The 11,304-nt window shown below is 48.3% G+C and overlaps 2 protein-coding genes across 3 annotated transcripts in view; both read right to left on the bottom strand.

Moving 5' to 3' along the window:
- Positions 1-1,764: 1,764 nt before the first annotated feature.
- The window catches only part of pierce1 (piercer of microtubule wall 1), a 37,024-nt gene continuing 27,484 nt past the window's right edge, over positions 1,765-11,304 (bottom strand). For both annotated transcript variants that reach the window (XM_078550242.1, XM_078550241.1), the window contains exons 2-3: positions 3,788-3,866; positions 1,765-2,080 (exon numbers count right to left, since the gene is read on the bottom strand). In XM_078550242.1, coding sequence (XP_078406368.1) covers positions 1,892-2,080; positions 3,788-3,866 — 268 coding nt within the window. In that variant the 3' untranslated portion in view covers positions 1,765-1,891. The remainder of the gene's footprint in view (positions 2,081-3,787; positions 3,867-11,304) is intronic.
- The window catches only part of cacfd1 (calcium channel flower domain containing 1), a 93,628-nt gene continuing 86,110 nt past the window's right edge, over positions 3,787-11,304 (bottom strand). Inside the window, exon 6 of the mRNA XM_078550238.1 lies at positions 3,787-3,866. The gene's annotated coding sequence lies outside the window, so the exon portion shown is untranslated. The remainder of the gene's footprint in view (positions 3,867-11,304) is intronic.

Genomic DNA, 11,304 nt, shown 5'->3' with positions numbered 1-11,304 from the left:
TGAGAGAAAGCGAATGAGAGTCCCAGGACATCTGTTTTTTTAATGATCATATCTGTACTTCCACCATCAGTTTTAAAATTTCAGACAGATTCGATAAGCACAGATAAACTTTCCTGTGGTCGGGGAGTTTGAACAAGGAGGCACAACCTTCAAATTAAAGCTTGGCCATTTAAGGGTGATGTCAGGAAGCATTTCTTCAAAGAAAGAGTGGTGGGAAACTGAAACTCTCGCCACCAAAAAGGCTGGGGGTCCATTAAAAATTTCAAAGCTCAGATCAATTGAGTTGTATTAACATTCCGACAGTGCAGCACTCCCTCAGTACTGACTCCAACAGTGCAGCACTCACCCTGTGCTGACCCACCGATAGTGCAGCATTTTCTCTGTACTGACCCTCCAACAGAGCAGCGCTCCCTCAGTCCTGCCTCCATACTGCCTTTCTAATAGTGAAGCACTCATCAGTACTGACCCTTCAACAATGTGACACTCTCTCAGCGCTGACCCTCTGACAGTGCAGCACTCCCTCAGTACTGACTCTCCAACAGTGCAGCACTCACCCTGTGCTGACCCACCGATAGTGCAGCATTTTCCCTGTACTGACTCTCCAACAGTGCAGCGCTCCCTCAGTCCTGCCTCCATACTGCCTTTCTAATAGTGAAGCGCTCATCAGTACTGACCCTTCAACAATGCAACACTCTCTCAGTACTGACCCTCCGACAGTGCAGTGCTCCCTCAATACTGACCCACTGACAGTATAGTGCTCCCTCAATACTGACCCTCCAACAGTGTAGCACATCCTCAGTACTGACCCTCCAACAATGCAGCGCTCACTCCGTGCTGACCCACCGATAGTGCAGCATTTTCCCTGTACTGACCCTCCAACAGTGCAGCACTCCCTCAGTCCTGCCTCCATACTGCCTTTCTAATAGTGAAGCACTCATCAGTACTGACCCTTCAACAATGTGACACTCTCTCAGCGCTGACCCTCTGACAGTGCAGCACTCCCTCAGTACTGACTCTCCAACAGTGCAGCACTCACCCTGTGCTGACCCACCGATAGTGCAGCATTTTCCCTGTACTGACTCTCCAACAGTGCAGCGCTCCCTCAGTCCTGCCTCCATACTGCCTTTCTAATAGTGAAGCACTCATCAGTACTGACCCTTCAACAATGCAACACTCTCTCAGTACTGACCCTCCGACAGTGCAGTGCTCCCTCAATACTGACCCACTGACAGTATAGTGCTCCCTCAGTACTGACCCTCCAACAGTGTAGCACATCCTCAGTACTGACCCTCCAACAATGCAGCGCTCACTCCGTGCTGACCCACCGATAGTGCAGCATTTTCCCTGTACTGACCCTCCAACAGTGCAGCACTCCCTCAGTCCTGCCTCCATACTGCCTTTCTAATAGTGAAGCACTCATCAGTACTGACCCTTCAACAATGCGACACTCTCTCAGCACTGACCCTCTGACAGTGCAGCGCTCCCTCAATACTGACCCACTGACAGTGCAGCAGTCCCTCAGTACTGACCCTCTGACAGTGCAGCGCTCCCTCAATACTGACCCACTGACAGTGCAGCAGTCCCTCAGTACTGACCCTCTGACAGTATAGTGCTCCCTCAGTACTGCACTGGTAGTGCCATGCTAAATTATGGGATGTGGTTTGAACCTAGTTCTCTCTGACTCAGAGTGCTACCTGCCAAGCAGCAGCTGTAATGGTTGAACACATATGAATGGTTTAAAAAAAGATAAATTCCTTTGAATAATTATTTGAGTAAATCTTTTTAATGCAGTGAAGTTAAATGCATTAGTAAGGCAGCTTCCAGGGTTTTGGATTTTGCTGGAATGTGGTTGTGTTGTGTATGAAGCAGCAAGGCTGCAACTCACAGCCGACTATTCTGTGTAAGAAGGACCAGCTTCAAGGTAGGAGCGGTGGAAATTCAAACGGTTCTGGAATGTGATCAGGTTTTCCGGACCGGTGACCAGAGATTTCTCCATGCCCACGTTAAGTCCATTGTCTTTGTACATTCCACACTTACTTAAATGTTCGGAAAGCTTCTGGGACACTGTAAAGTAGCTGGTCTGAAACGACAAGAGTCAGCTAGGATGATTATGGGGGGAGAGGTGAACGTCACCTTACCGACTCCGGTTAGCAAACACTCAGCAGCCAGCCACCCTCAACCCAGACCGCCCCCCCCACCCCACCCCACCCCACCCCCCAGCCAACCGTCCCAAACCTCACATCAATCCCACAACCGCAGGAGACAATCCAGCCTCTTTTGTCTCCAAGGAAGTAAACAAGTAATCCACACACACACTGACTCTCACTGGGGTACGGGTCCCACACACACTGACACTCACTGGGGTACGGGTCCCACACACACTGACTCTCACTGGGGTACAGGTTCCACACACACTGACTCTCACTGGGGTACGGGTCCCACACTCACTGACTCTCACTGGGGTACAGGTTCCACACACACTGACTCTCACTGGGGTACGGGTCCCACACACACTGACTCTCACTGGGGTACGGGTCCCACACACACTGACTCTCACTGGGGTACAGGTTCCACACACACTGACTCTCACTGGGGTACGGGTCCCACACACACTGACTCTCACTGGGGTACAGGTTCCACACACACTGACTCTCACTGGGGTACGGGTCCCACACACACTGACTCTCACTGGGGTACAGGTTCCACACACACTGACTCTCACTGGGGTACGGGTCCCACACACACTGACACTCACTGGGGTACGGGTCCCACACACACTGGCACTCACTGGGGTACGGGTCCCACACACACTGACTCTCACTGGGGTACGGGTCCCACACACACTGACTCTCACTGGGGTACGGGTCCCACACACACTGACTCTCACTGGGGTACGGGTCCCACACACACTGACTCTCACTGGGGTACGGGTCCCACACACACTGACTCTCACTAGGGTACGGGTCCCACACACACTGACTCTCACTGGGGTACGGGTCCCACACACACTGACTCTCACTGGGGTACGGGTCCCACACACACTGACTCTCACTGGGGTACAGGTCCCACACACACTGACTCTCACTGGGGTACGGGTCCCACACACACTGACTCTCACTGGGGTACGGGTCCCACACACACTGACTCTCACTGGGGTACAGGTCCCACACACACTGACTCTCACTGGGGTACAGGTCCCACACACACTGACTCTCAATGGGGTACGGGTCCCACACACACACTGACACTCACTGGGGTACGGGTCCCACACACACTGACTCTCACTGGGGTACGGGTCCCACACACACTGACACTCACTGGGGTACGGGTCCCACACACACTGACACTCACTGGGGTACGGGTCCCACACACACTGACTCTCAATGGGGTACGGGTCCCACACACACACTGACACTCACTGGGGTACGGGTCCCACACACACTGACTCTCACTGGGGTACGGGTCCCACACACACTGACACTCACTGGGGTACGGGTCCCACACACACTGACACTCACTGGGGTACGGGTCCCACACACACTGACTCTCACTGGGGTACGGGTCCCACACACACTGACACTCACTGGGGTACGGGTCCCACACACACTGACACTCACTGGGGTACGGGTCCCACACACACTGACTCTCACTGGGGTACGGGTTCCATGGGTTTTGAATTTGTGACACTAGAGATTGGCTGCAAACAGGCTATTAAACTACTGGTGGGCATCAGAGTTTGGTAAAATTCCCGTTCAACCGGCTGATTTGAGTAAGTGACGGGTCTTACCGGCATTTCATGGACGGTTGGTTGCTGACTGCCGTATGTCTGATTTGTTGTTCGATAGAGCGGGTTGGTTGGCTTGGATCTGCAAATTTCAGTCAATGAAAAAAATAAGCCCCCATGATGATCACATATCAAACATTTTTGTGTATATTCATATCGACAGCATCTCTCTGGCTACAGCTGAGGGAAGCATTTAGCTCATCTTAACCCACCTTTGCATAGAGACCCACTCCACCCCTCCATACCCTCAGCGCATACTTTTCGGCTCCTGAGTTTCTGCCCACACTGCCGCCAATTCCAGGGGCTGATCAGCCTTTGCGAAGAACACAGGAACAGGGGAGGCCATTCAGCCCCTCGTGGCTGTTCTTCCATTTAATTATTCATGGTTGACCTGTATCTCAACTTCATCCGCCCACCCCCAGTTCGGTAATTTTGTAAACTCCTGTACAACAAAAATTCATCAATTTCTGTTTTGAAGTTTTCAACTGACCCCCAGCCTCAACAGTCTTATGGTGGGGGTGGGGGGGGGGGGGGGGGGGAGATAGTTCCAGATTCCCACTCCCCTTTCTGTGGCATCACACCTGAACGGCCTGGCTCAACTTTTGAGGTTCTGCCCCTTTGTTCTGGATTCTCCCACCAGAGGAAATACTTTCTCTCTATTGATCCTATCTAAAACCTTCTCTCTCTCTCTTTCATATGGCTTTAGGAGCAGAAGCTGTTGTTAGAACCATATCTTCAAGAAGTGTATTTTTCTTTTGAAATTGGAAGGACATTGTAATATTTGGACACTTGGAATTTTTTTTCAAAAAGGTCATAAATTCACCTTTGGACTGGGGGCAAGCATACCTTTTCCAAAAGAAATCACCTGGCCAGCACGGCAATTGTGGAGGAGGGCTATTTGTTTATTTGAACTGCAATCACTTAAATTAATGAGGGGGAAAAAAAACTGTTTTAAAGGCAAAGGCCTGATGATTTACTGGAAATCACCTGACAGAAGAACTTTATGTTTTGAACCCAGTTGGGAATGGACTGAGAAGGGGAAAAGCTGTCAAGCTCGTGCTTTCCTTGCCTTGCTGAAAATGCAGTGTGGTTATCAGTATCCAGCTAGGAATCCTCATCTCAGGAGAACTTGTCTGTATTTGGAAACCTAAGAGGCTGAGATGAGGTGGATTGATCCGGCTCAATTTTCCTCCATGCCGAAGCTCCATTGGTGAAAACCTCCAGACGTCTACTGGGACTAGCGACCCGTCCTCACATGAGGGAGCACCAGATCAACAGGTGAAAACTCTGCAAACTTTACCCTTTATATAAAGTTCTTTTCTTCAACTTCCCAGCTCCGCAGAGACCCTACTTGTTTGTCCTTTTTGTGTGAGCGTGTGTTTGTGTGCGTGCGCACATGCATGCGCTGTGCAATCTTAAAAGGTTTAGATAGTTACACTTCCAGATTACAAATCATGTGTTAACCATTTCTTGCAACTTGTTTTAAAAAGAAGTTTTGTTTTATAACAAATCAATCATTCTGAATTTATTGAAAGAAGCCTGGTTAATGTCACTTTTATTCTGGGTCTAACAGTAGTGAAAGTAAATAAGTGGCCATTTTGGTGAGTGAATTAAACATTTAAACGAATGGTGCGACCTGTGGAGTAGTGGGGCTAGAGCACACTCCTCCCATCCTGGTCGTAACACTGCCATCACAGTTTTAATGTCAAGTTCTCTAACCAGTCCAATGCCCTGCTGGAGAGCAAGTCTAACTCCAGAATGTCATTCTTAAACTTGAGTTCAGGGCAGGATGTTACTCGTGCTCCACGGTTTGGTCAACGCGTGATTTTCATATCCTGGAAAGGTTTTGCCTGAGTTCTCATGGCAAAATCGTTGGTGTAAATACATTTCCATGATGATGTCGTGGCTATGTTGATAATAGATGTTAAAAAGTGTCGGTGCCAGGACACTGCCCCTGTGGGAGACCGTTGTTGAGCGTTCTTGGAGTGCTGACCCTGTCTCGTAGGTAGATCTTAATCCTTCTGTTGCTCAGAAATGTCCACGGCAGCCGGAGTAGTTTGGTACGCGGCAACAGCCGGAGTAGTTTGGTACGCGGCAACAGCCGGAGTAGTTTGGTACGCGGCAACAGCCGGAGTAGTTTGGTACATGGCGGCAGCCACCAGAGTAGTTTGGTACATGGCAGCAGCCAGAATAGTTTAGTACATGGCAGCAGCCGGAGTAGTTTGGTACATGGCGGCAGCCACCAGAGTAGTTTGGTACGCGACAGCAGCCGGAGTAGTTTGGTACATGGCAGCAGCAGCCGGAGTAGTTTGGTACATGGCAGCAGCAGCCAGAGTAGTTTGGTACATGGCAGCAGCCAGAGGAGTTTGGTACATGGCAGCCACCAGAGTAGTTTGGTACATGGCAGCCACCAGAGTAGTTTGGTACATGGCAGCAGCCAGAGGAGTTTGGTACATGGCAGCCACCAGAGTAGTTTGGTACATGGCGGCAGCAGCCGGAGTAGTTTGGTAGATGGCAGCAGCCAGAGGAGTTTGGTACATGGCAGCCACCAGAGTAGTTTGGTACGCGGCAGAAGCCGAAGTAGTTTGAGCTTCAGTCCATATTTCCACACAGTATCATAAGCTGAAGAAAGGTCATCCTTAAATGTATTGAATGATGGAGCATCCACAACCCTCTGGGGTAGATAATTCCAAAGATTCACAAATACTTTGAGTGAAGAAATTTCTCCTCATCTCAGTCCTAAATGATCGGCCCCTTATCCTGAGACTGTTCCAGATTCCCAAGCAAGAGAAGCCTGAGTTCTGAAGGAGAGTCATACTGGACTCATGACATTAACTCTGTTTCTCTCTCCGTGGATGCCGCCAGACCTGTTGAGTTTGTCCAGCATTTTTTTTTTAATTTCAGGTCTCCAGCATCCGCAATACTTTGGTTTTATTTTAGTGTTTAATTCACGACCACTTCTCTTCCTGCAATGCCCACCTTGAAGAAGTTCTGCTCTTCCGACAGGATTTCCATTTGTCTCTTTTGCCCTGTTCACCTTCATTGCTTTCCAGTTCCCTCCAGGTGTTTGATAAGATGTTTACCAAAACCCACTTTCACAGCCACATCTCCTTTCTCAGTGAGTTTCTCCAGCTACAACTTACCCTATGTGGATTTCAACTGAAGTTCCATCCCTCATGTTTCGAATCTGCCCAGGATTACACACATCTCTGGGACATACAACACTCCTCGGACTGCTGTTCTTGCTGCATCCTGCGATCCACACTCAGTGCCATGCACTGCCTTATGTACACACTCGACCTCTCCCTTCAGTAGCACCGACTCACCCTATCTCAAAGCTGTCCTGGTCCCCAGTTTCATTTCATTCTTTGCCTCATCCAACAGTTCCAAAGAAGAGTCATATTGGATTTGAAACGTTAACTCTGTTTCTGTCTCCACAGATGCGGCTAGACGTGCGGAGATTTTTCCAGCACTTTCTGTTTTTATTTGACCCTGTCAAGCCACTTCTGGGTCTTGTATGCTTCAATGCGATCAGGTCTCATTCTTCTAAACTCCAGTAAGTATAGACCCAATTTACTCAGCCTCTCAGCATTGGACAACTCTCTCAGACCAGGAACCAATCTAGTGGACCTTCAGTGTACTGCCTCCAATGCAAGTATATCCTTCCTTAGATAAGAAAACCAAAACAGTGCTCAGTACTCCAGATGTGATCTCACCAAAGCCCAATACAACCGTATCAAGACTTCCTTATTCTTGTATTTGCTAACATGCCTTTTTGCCTTCCTAATTGCTAGCTGTACCTGCATGACAACTTGCTGTGTTCCTTGTACAAGCACACCCTCTTGTACATCAACATGTACAACTTTCATACCTTTTTAAAAATTCTGCTTTTCTATTTTTTCAGACAAAATGAATAACTTCACACTTCCCGCTTTATACACCACCTACCATCTTGTTGCCCACTAGCTTAATCTGTCTATATCTCTTTGCAGCCCCTTTGTGTCCTCCTCACAGCTTACATCCCCACCTACCTTTTTATTGTTAGCAGAATTAGATACATTACTCTCAGTCTTTTTGTCTAAGTTGTTAATATAGATTGTAAATAACTGAGACCTGATCCTTGCAGTACTCCACCAGTCACATTCTGCCAACTTGAAAATGCTTTATCTCAACTCGCTGCTTCCTGTTCATTTTATTCAGGCATGGGATGTTGGCATCGCTGGCTGGGCCAGCATTTATTGCCCATCCCTAATTGCTCTTGAGAAGCTGCCTTCTTGAACCACAGTCCATGTGATATAGGTACACCCACAGTGCTGTTAGGGAGGAAGTTCCAGCATTTTGACCCAGCGACAGTGAAGGAAATGTGATACATTTCCAAGTCAGGATGGCATGTGGTTTGGAGGGGAACTTCCAGGTGGTGGTGATCCTATCTATCTGCTGCCCTTGTCCTTCTAGATGGTAGCGCTTATGGGTTTGGAAGGTGCTGTCTAAGGAGCCTTGGTGAATTCCTGCAGTGCATCTTGTAGATGGTACACACTGCTTCTACTGTGCGTTGGTGGTGGAGGGAGTGAATGTTTGTGGATGTGGTGCCAATCAAGTGGGCTGCTTTGTCCTGGATGGTGTCAAGCTCCTTGAGTGTTGTGGGAGCTGCACTCATCCAGGCAAGTGGAGAATATTCCATTACACTCCTGACTTGTGCCTTATAGATGGTGGACAGGCTTTAAGAGTCAGGAGTTGAGTTACTCACCACAGGATTCCTAGCCTCTGACCTGCTCTTGTAGCCACAATATTTATATGGCTGGTCCAAATCTGTTTCTGGCCAATGATAACCCCCAAGATGTTGCTAGTGGGGGATTCAGTGATGGTAATGCCATTGAATGTCAAAGGCCGATGGTTAGATTCTCCCTTGTTGGAGATGATCATTGTTGGGCACTTGTGTGGCACAAATGTTACTTGCCACTTGTCAGCCCAAGCCTGGATATTGTCCAGGTCTTGCTGCATTTGGACATGGACTGCTTCAGTAACTGAGAAGTCGCGAATGGTGCTGAACATTGTGCAATCATCAGCGAACATCCCCACTTCTGACCTTATGATGGAAGCAAGGTCATTGATGAAGCAGCTGAAGATGGTTGGGCCTAGGACACTACCCTGAGGAACTCCTGCAGTGATGTCCTGGAACTGAGACGATTGACCTCCAACAACCACAACCATCTTCCTTTGTGCTAGGTATGACACCTACCAGCGGAGAACTTTCCCCTTGTTTCCCATTGACTCCAGTTTTGCTAGGGCTCCTTGATGCCACACTCCGTCAAATGCTCCCTTGATGTCAAGGGCAGTCACTCTCACCTCACCTCTGGAGTTCAACTATTTTGTCCATGTTTGAACCAAGGTTGTAATGAGGTCAGGAGCTGAGTGACCCTGGAGGAACCCAAACTAAGGGTCATTGAGCAGGCTATTGCTAAGTAAATGCCACTTGATAGCACTGCTGATGACTCCTTCCATTACTTTAATAATGATGGAGAGTAGACTAATGGAGCGGTAATTGGCTGGGTTGGATTTGTCCTGCCTTTTGTGTACAGGATATACCTGGGCAATTTTCCACATAGCCGGGTAGATGCCAGTGTTGTAGCTGTACTGGAACAGCTTGGCTAGGGGCGCAGCAAGTTCTGGAGCACAAGTTTTCAGTATTATTGCCGGAATATTGTTAGGGCCCATAGCCTTTGCAGTATCCAGTGCCTTCAGCTGTTTCTTGATATTATGTGGAGTGAATTGAATTGGCTGAAGGCTGGCATCTGTGATGCTGGGGACGTCTGGAAGGCTGAGATGGATCATCCACTTGGCACTTATGGCTGAAGATTGTTGCAAATGCTTTATCTTTTGCGCTGATATTCTGGGCTCCCTCATTATTGAGAATGGAGATATTTGTGGAGCCTCCTCCTCCAGTGAGTTGTTTAATTGTCCACCACCATTCATGATTGGATGTGGCAGGACTGCAGAGCTTAGATCTGATCCGTTGGTTGTGTAATCCCTTAACTCTGTCTATCACTCACTGCTTATGCTGTTTGGCACACAAGTAGTCCTGTGTTGTAGCTTCACCAGATTTACACCTCATTTTTAGGTATGCCTGGTTCTGCTCCTGGACTCCTCATTGAACCAGGGTTGATCCCCTGGCTTGGTGGTAATGGTAGAGTGGGGGATATGCCAGGCCATTAGGTTACAAATGTGGTTTGAGTACAATTCTGTTGCTGCTGATGGCCCACAGTGCCTCGTGGATGCCCAGTCTTGAGCTGCTAGATCTGTTTAAAATCTATCCCATTTAGCACAGTGGTGGTGCCACACAACATAATGGAGAATATCCTCAACGTGAAGGCAGGACTTCATCTCCATAAGGACTGCGCAGTGGTCACTCCTATCAGTATTGTCATGAATAGATGCATCTGCGGCAGGCAGGTTGATGAGGATGAGGTCAAGTATGTTTTTCCCTCTTGTTGGTTCCCTCACCACCTGCCGCAGACCCAGTCTAGCAGCTATGTCATTTAGGACTCAGCCAGCTCGGTCAGTAGTGGTGCTACCGAGCCTCTCTTGATGATGAACATTGAAGACCCCCACCCAGAGTACATTCTGCACCCTTTCCATCCTCAATACAGCCTCCAAGTGAGTTCAACATGGAGGAACACTAATTCATCAGCTGAGCGAGGGTGGTACATGGTAATCAGCAGGAGGTTTCTTTGCCCATGTTTGACCTGATGCCATGAGACTTCATGGGGTCCGGAGTTGATGTTGAGGACTCCCAGAGTAACTCCTTCCCAACTGTATACCACCGTGCCATCACCTCTGTTGGATCTGTCCTGCTGGTGAGACAGGACATACCCAGGAATGGTGATGGTGGTGTCAGGGACCTTATCTTTAAGGTTTTGCCATGATATTGCATTACATCCCTGAATTACTGATGTGCATATTGAACTTTTTAAGGAAGACATGTGTTTTTTTTAAAAAGACATACAAGGAAAGACACTGAGCCAAAGATAGCTGAGAATGTAAAGTAACCACTTTCTGGAAAATTCCTATGTGGATTATACTTGACCGACTAGTCTCGAGAGAAGATGGAATGTCGCACCTAAAACGCTGTCAAGGCCTATTTCAGACAGAGACACTTGAAAGGAAGAGATGAAATGCAAAAGACTGAACTTTAATCTCCTGTGGTTGTGGAGACAATGGAGACTGATTACCACATCTCAGCAGAAACCATCTCCTATTGAGTTATATCTCAGATTGTGGAAATGGTCTGAGTTGAAAGAAAAAGGACTCTGAGTGAAAGACATGTTTATTTTTTTCCCTTCCAGGAATACACAAGGGAATGGGGTTAAAAGCTAGCTGCAGACCTGATGTGTGTGTGCTAGTGTGCTGTGAGAGTGACAGCAGAAGAAGATCAACTAGGCACCCCTGAAGCTTGTAGGCAAGGTCTCTCTTCCTCTCTCTGTTACCAGAAGCAAGTCAGCAAAGCGACAATCAAAAGGGAA

Source organism: Cetorhinus maximus, chromosome 10, assembly GCF_964194155.1.
Source record: "Cetorhinus maximus chromosome 10, sCetMax3.hap1.1, whole genome shotgun sequence".
In the NCBI taxonomy this organism is placed as follows: Eukaryota; Metazoa; Chordata; class Chondrichthyes; order Lamniformes; family Cetorhinidae; genus Cetorhinus; species Cetorhinus maximus.
Note: the sequence above shows the minus strand (reverse complement) of the source record. Positions and strands in the feature narration are given on the sequence as shown.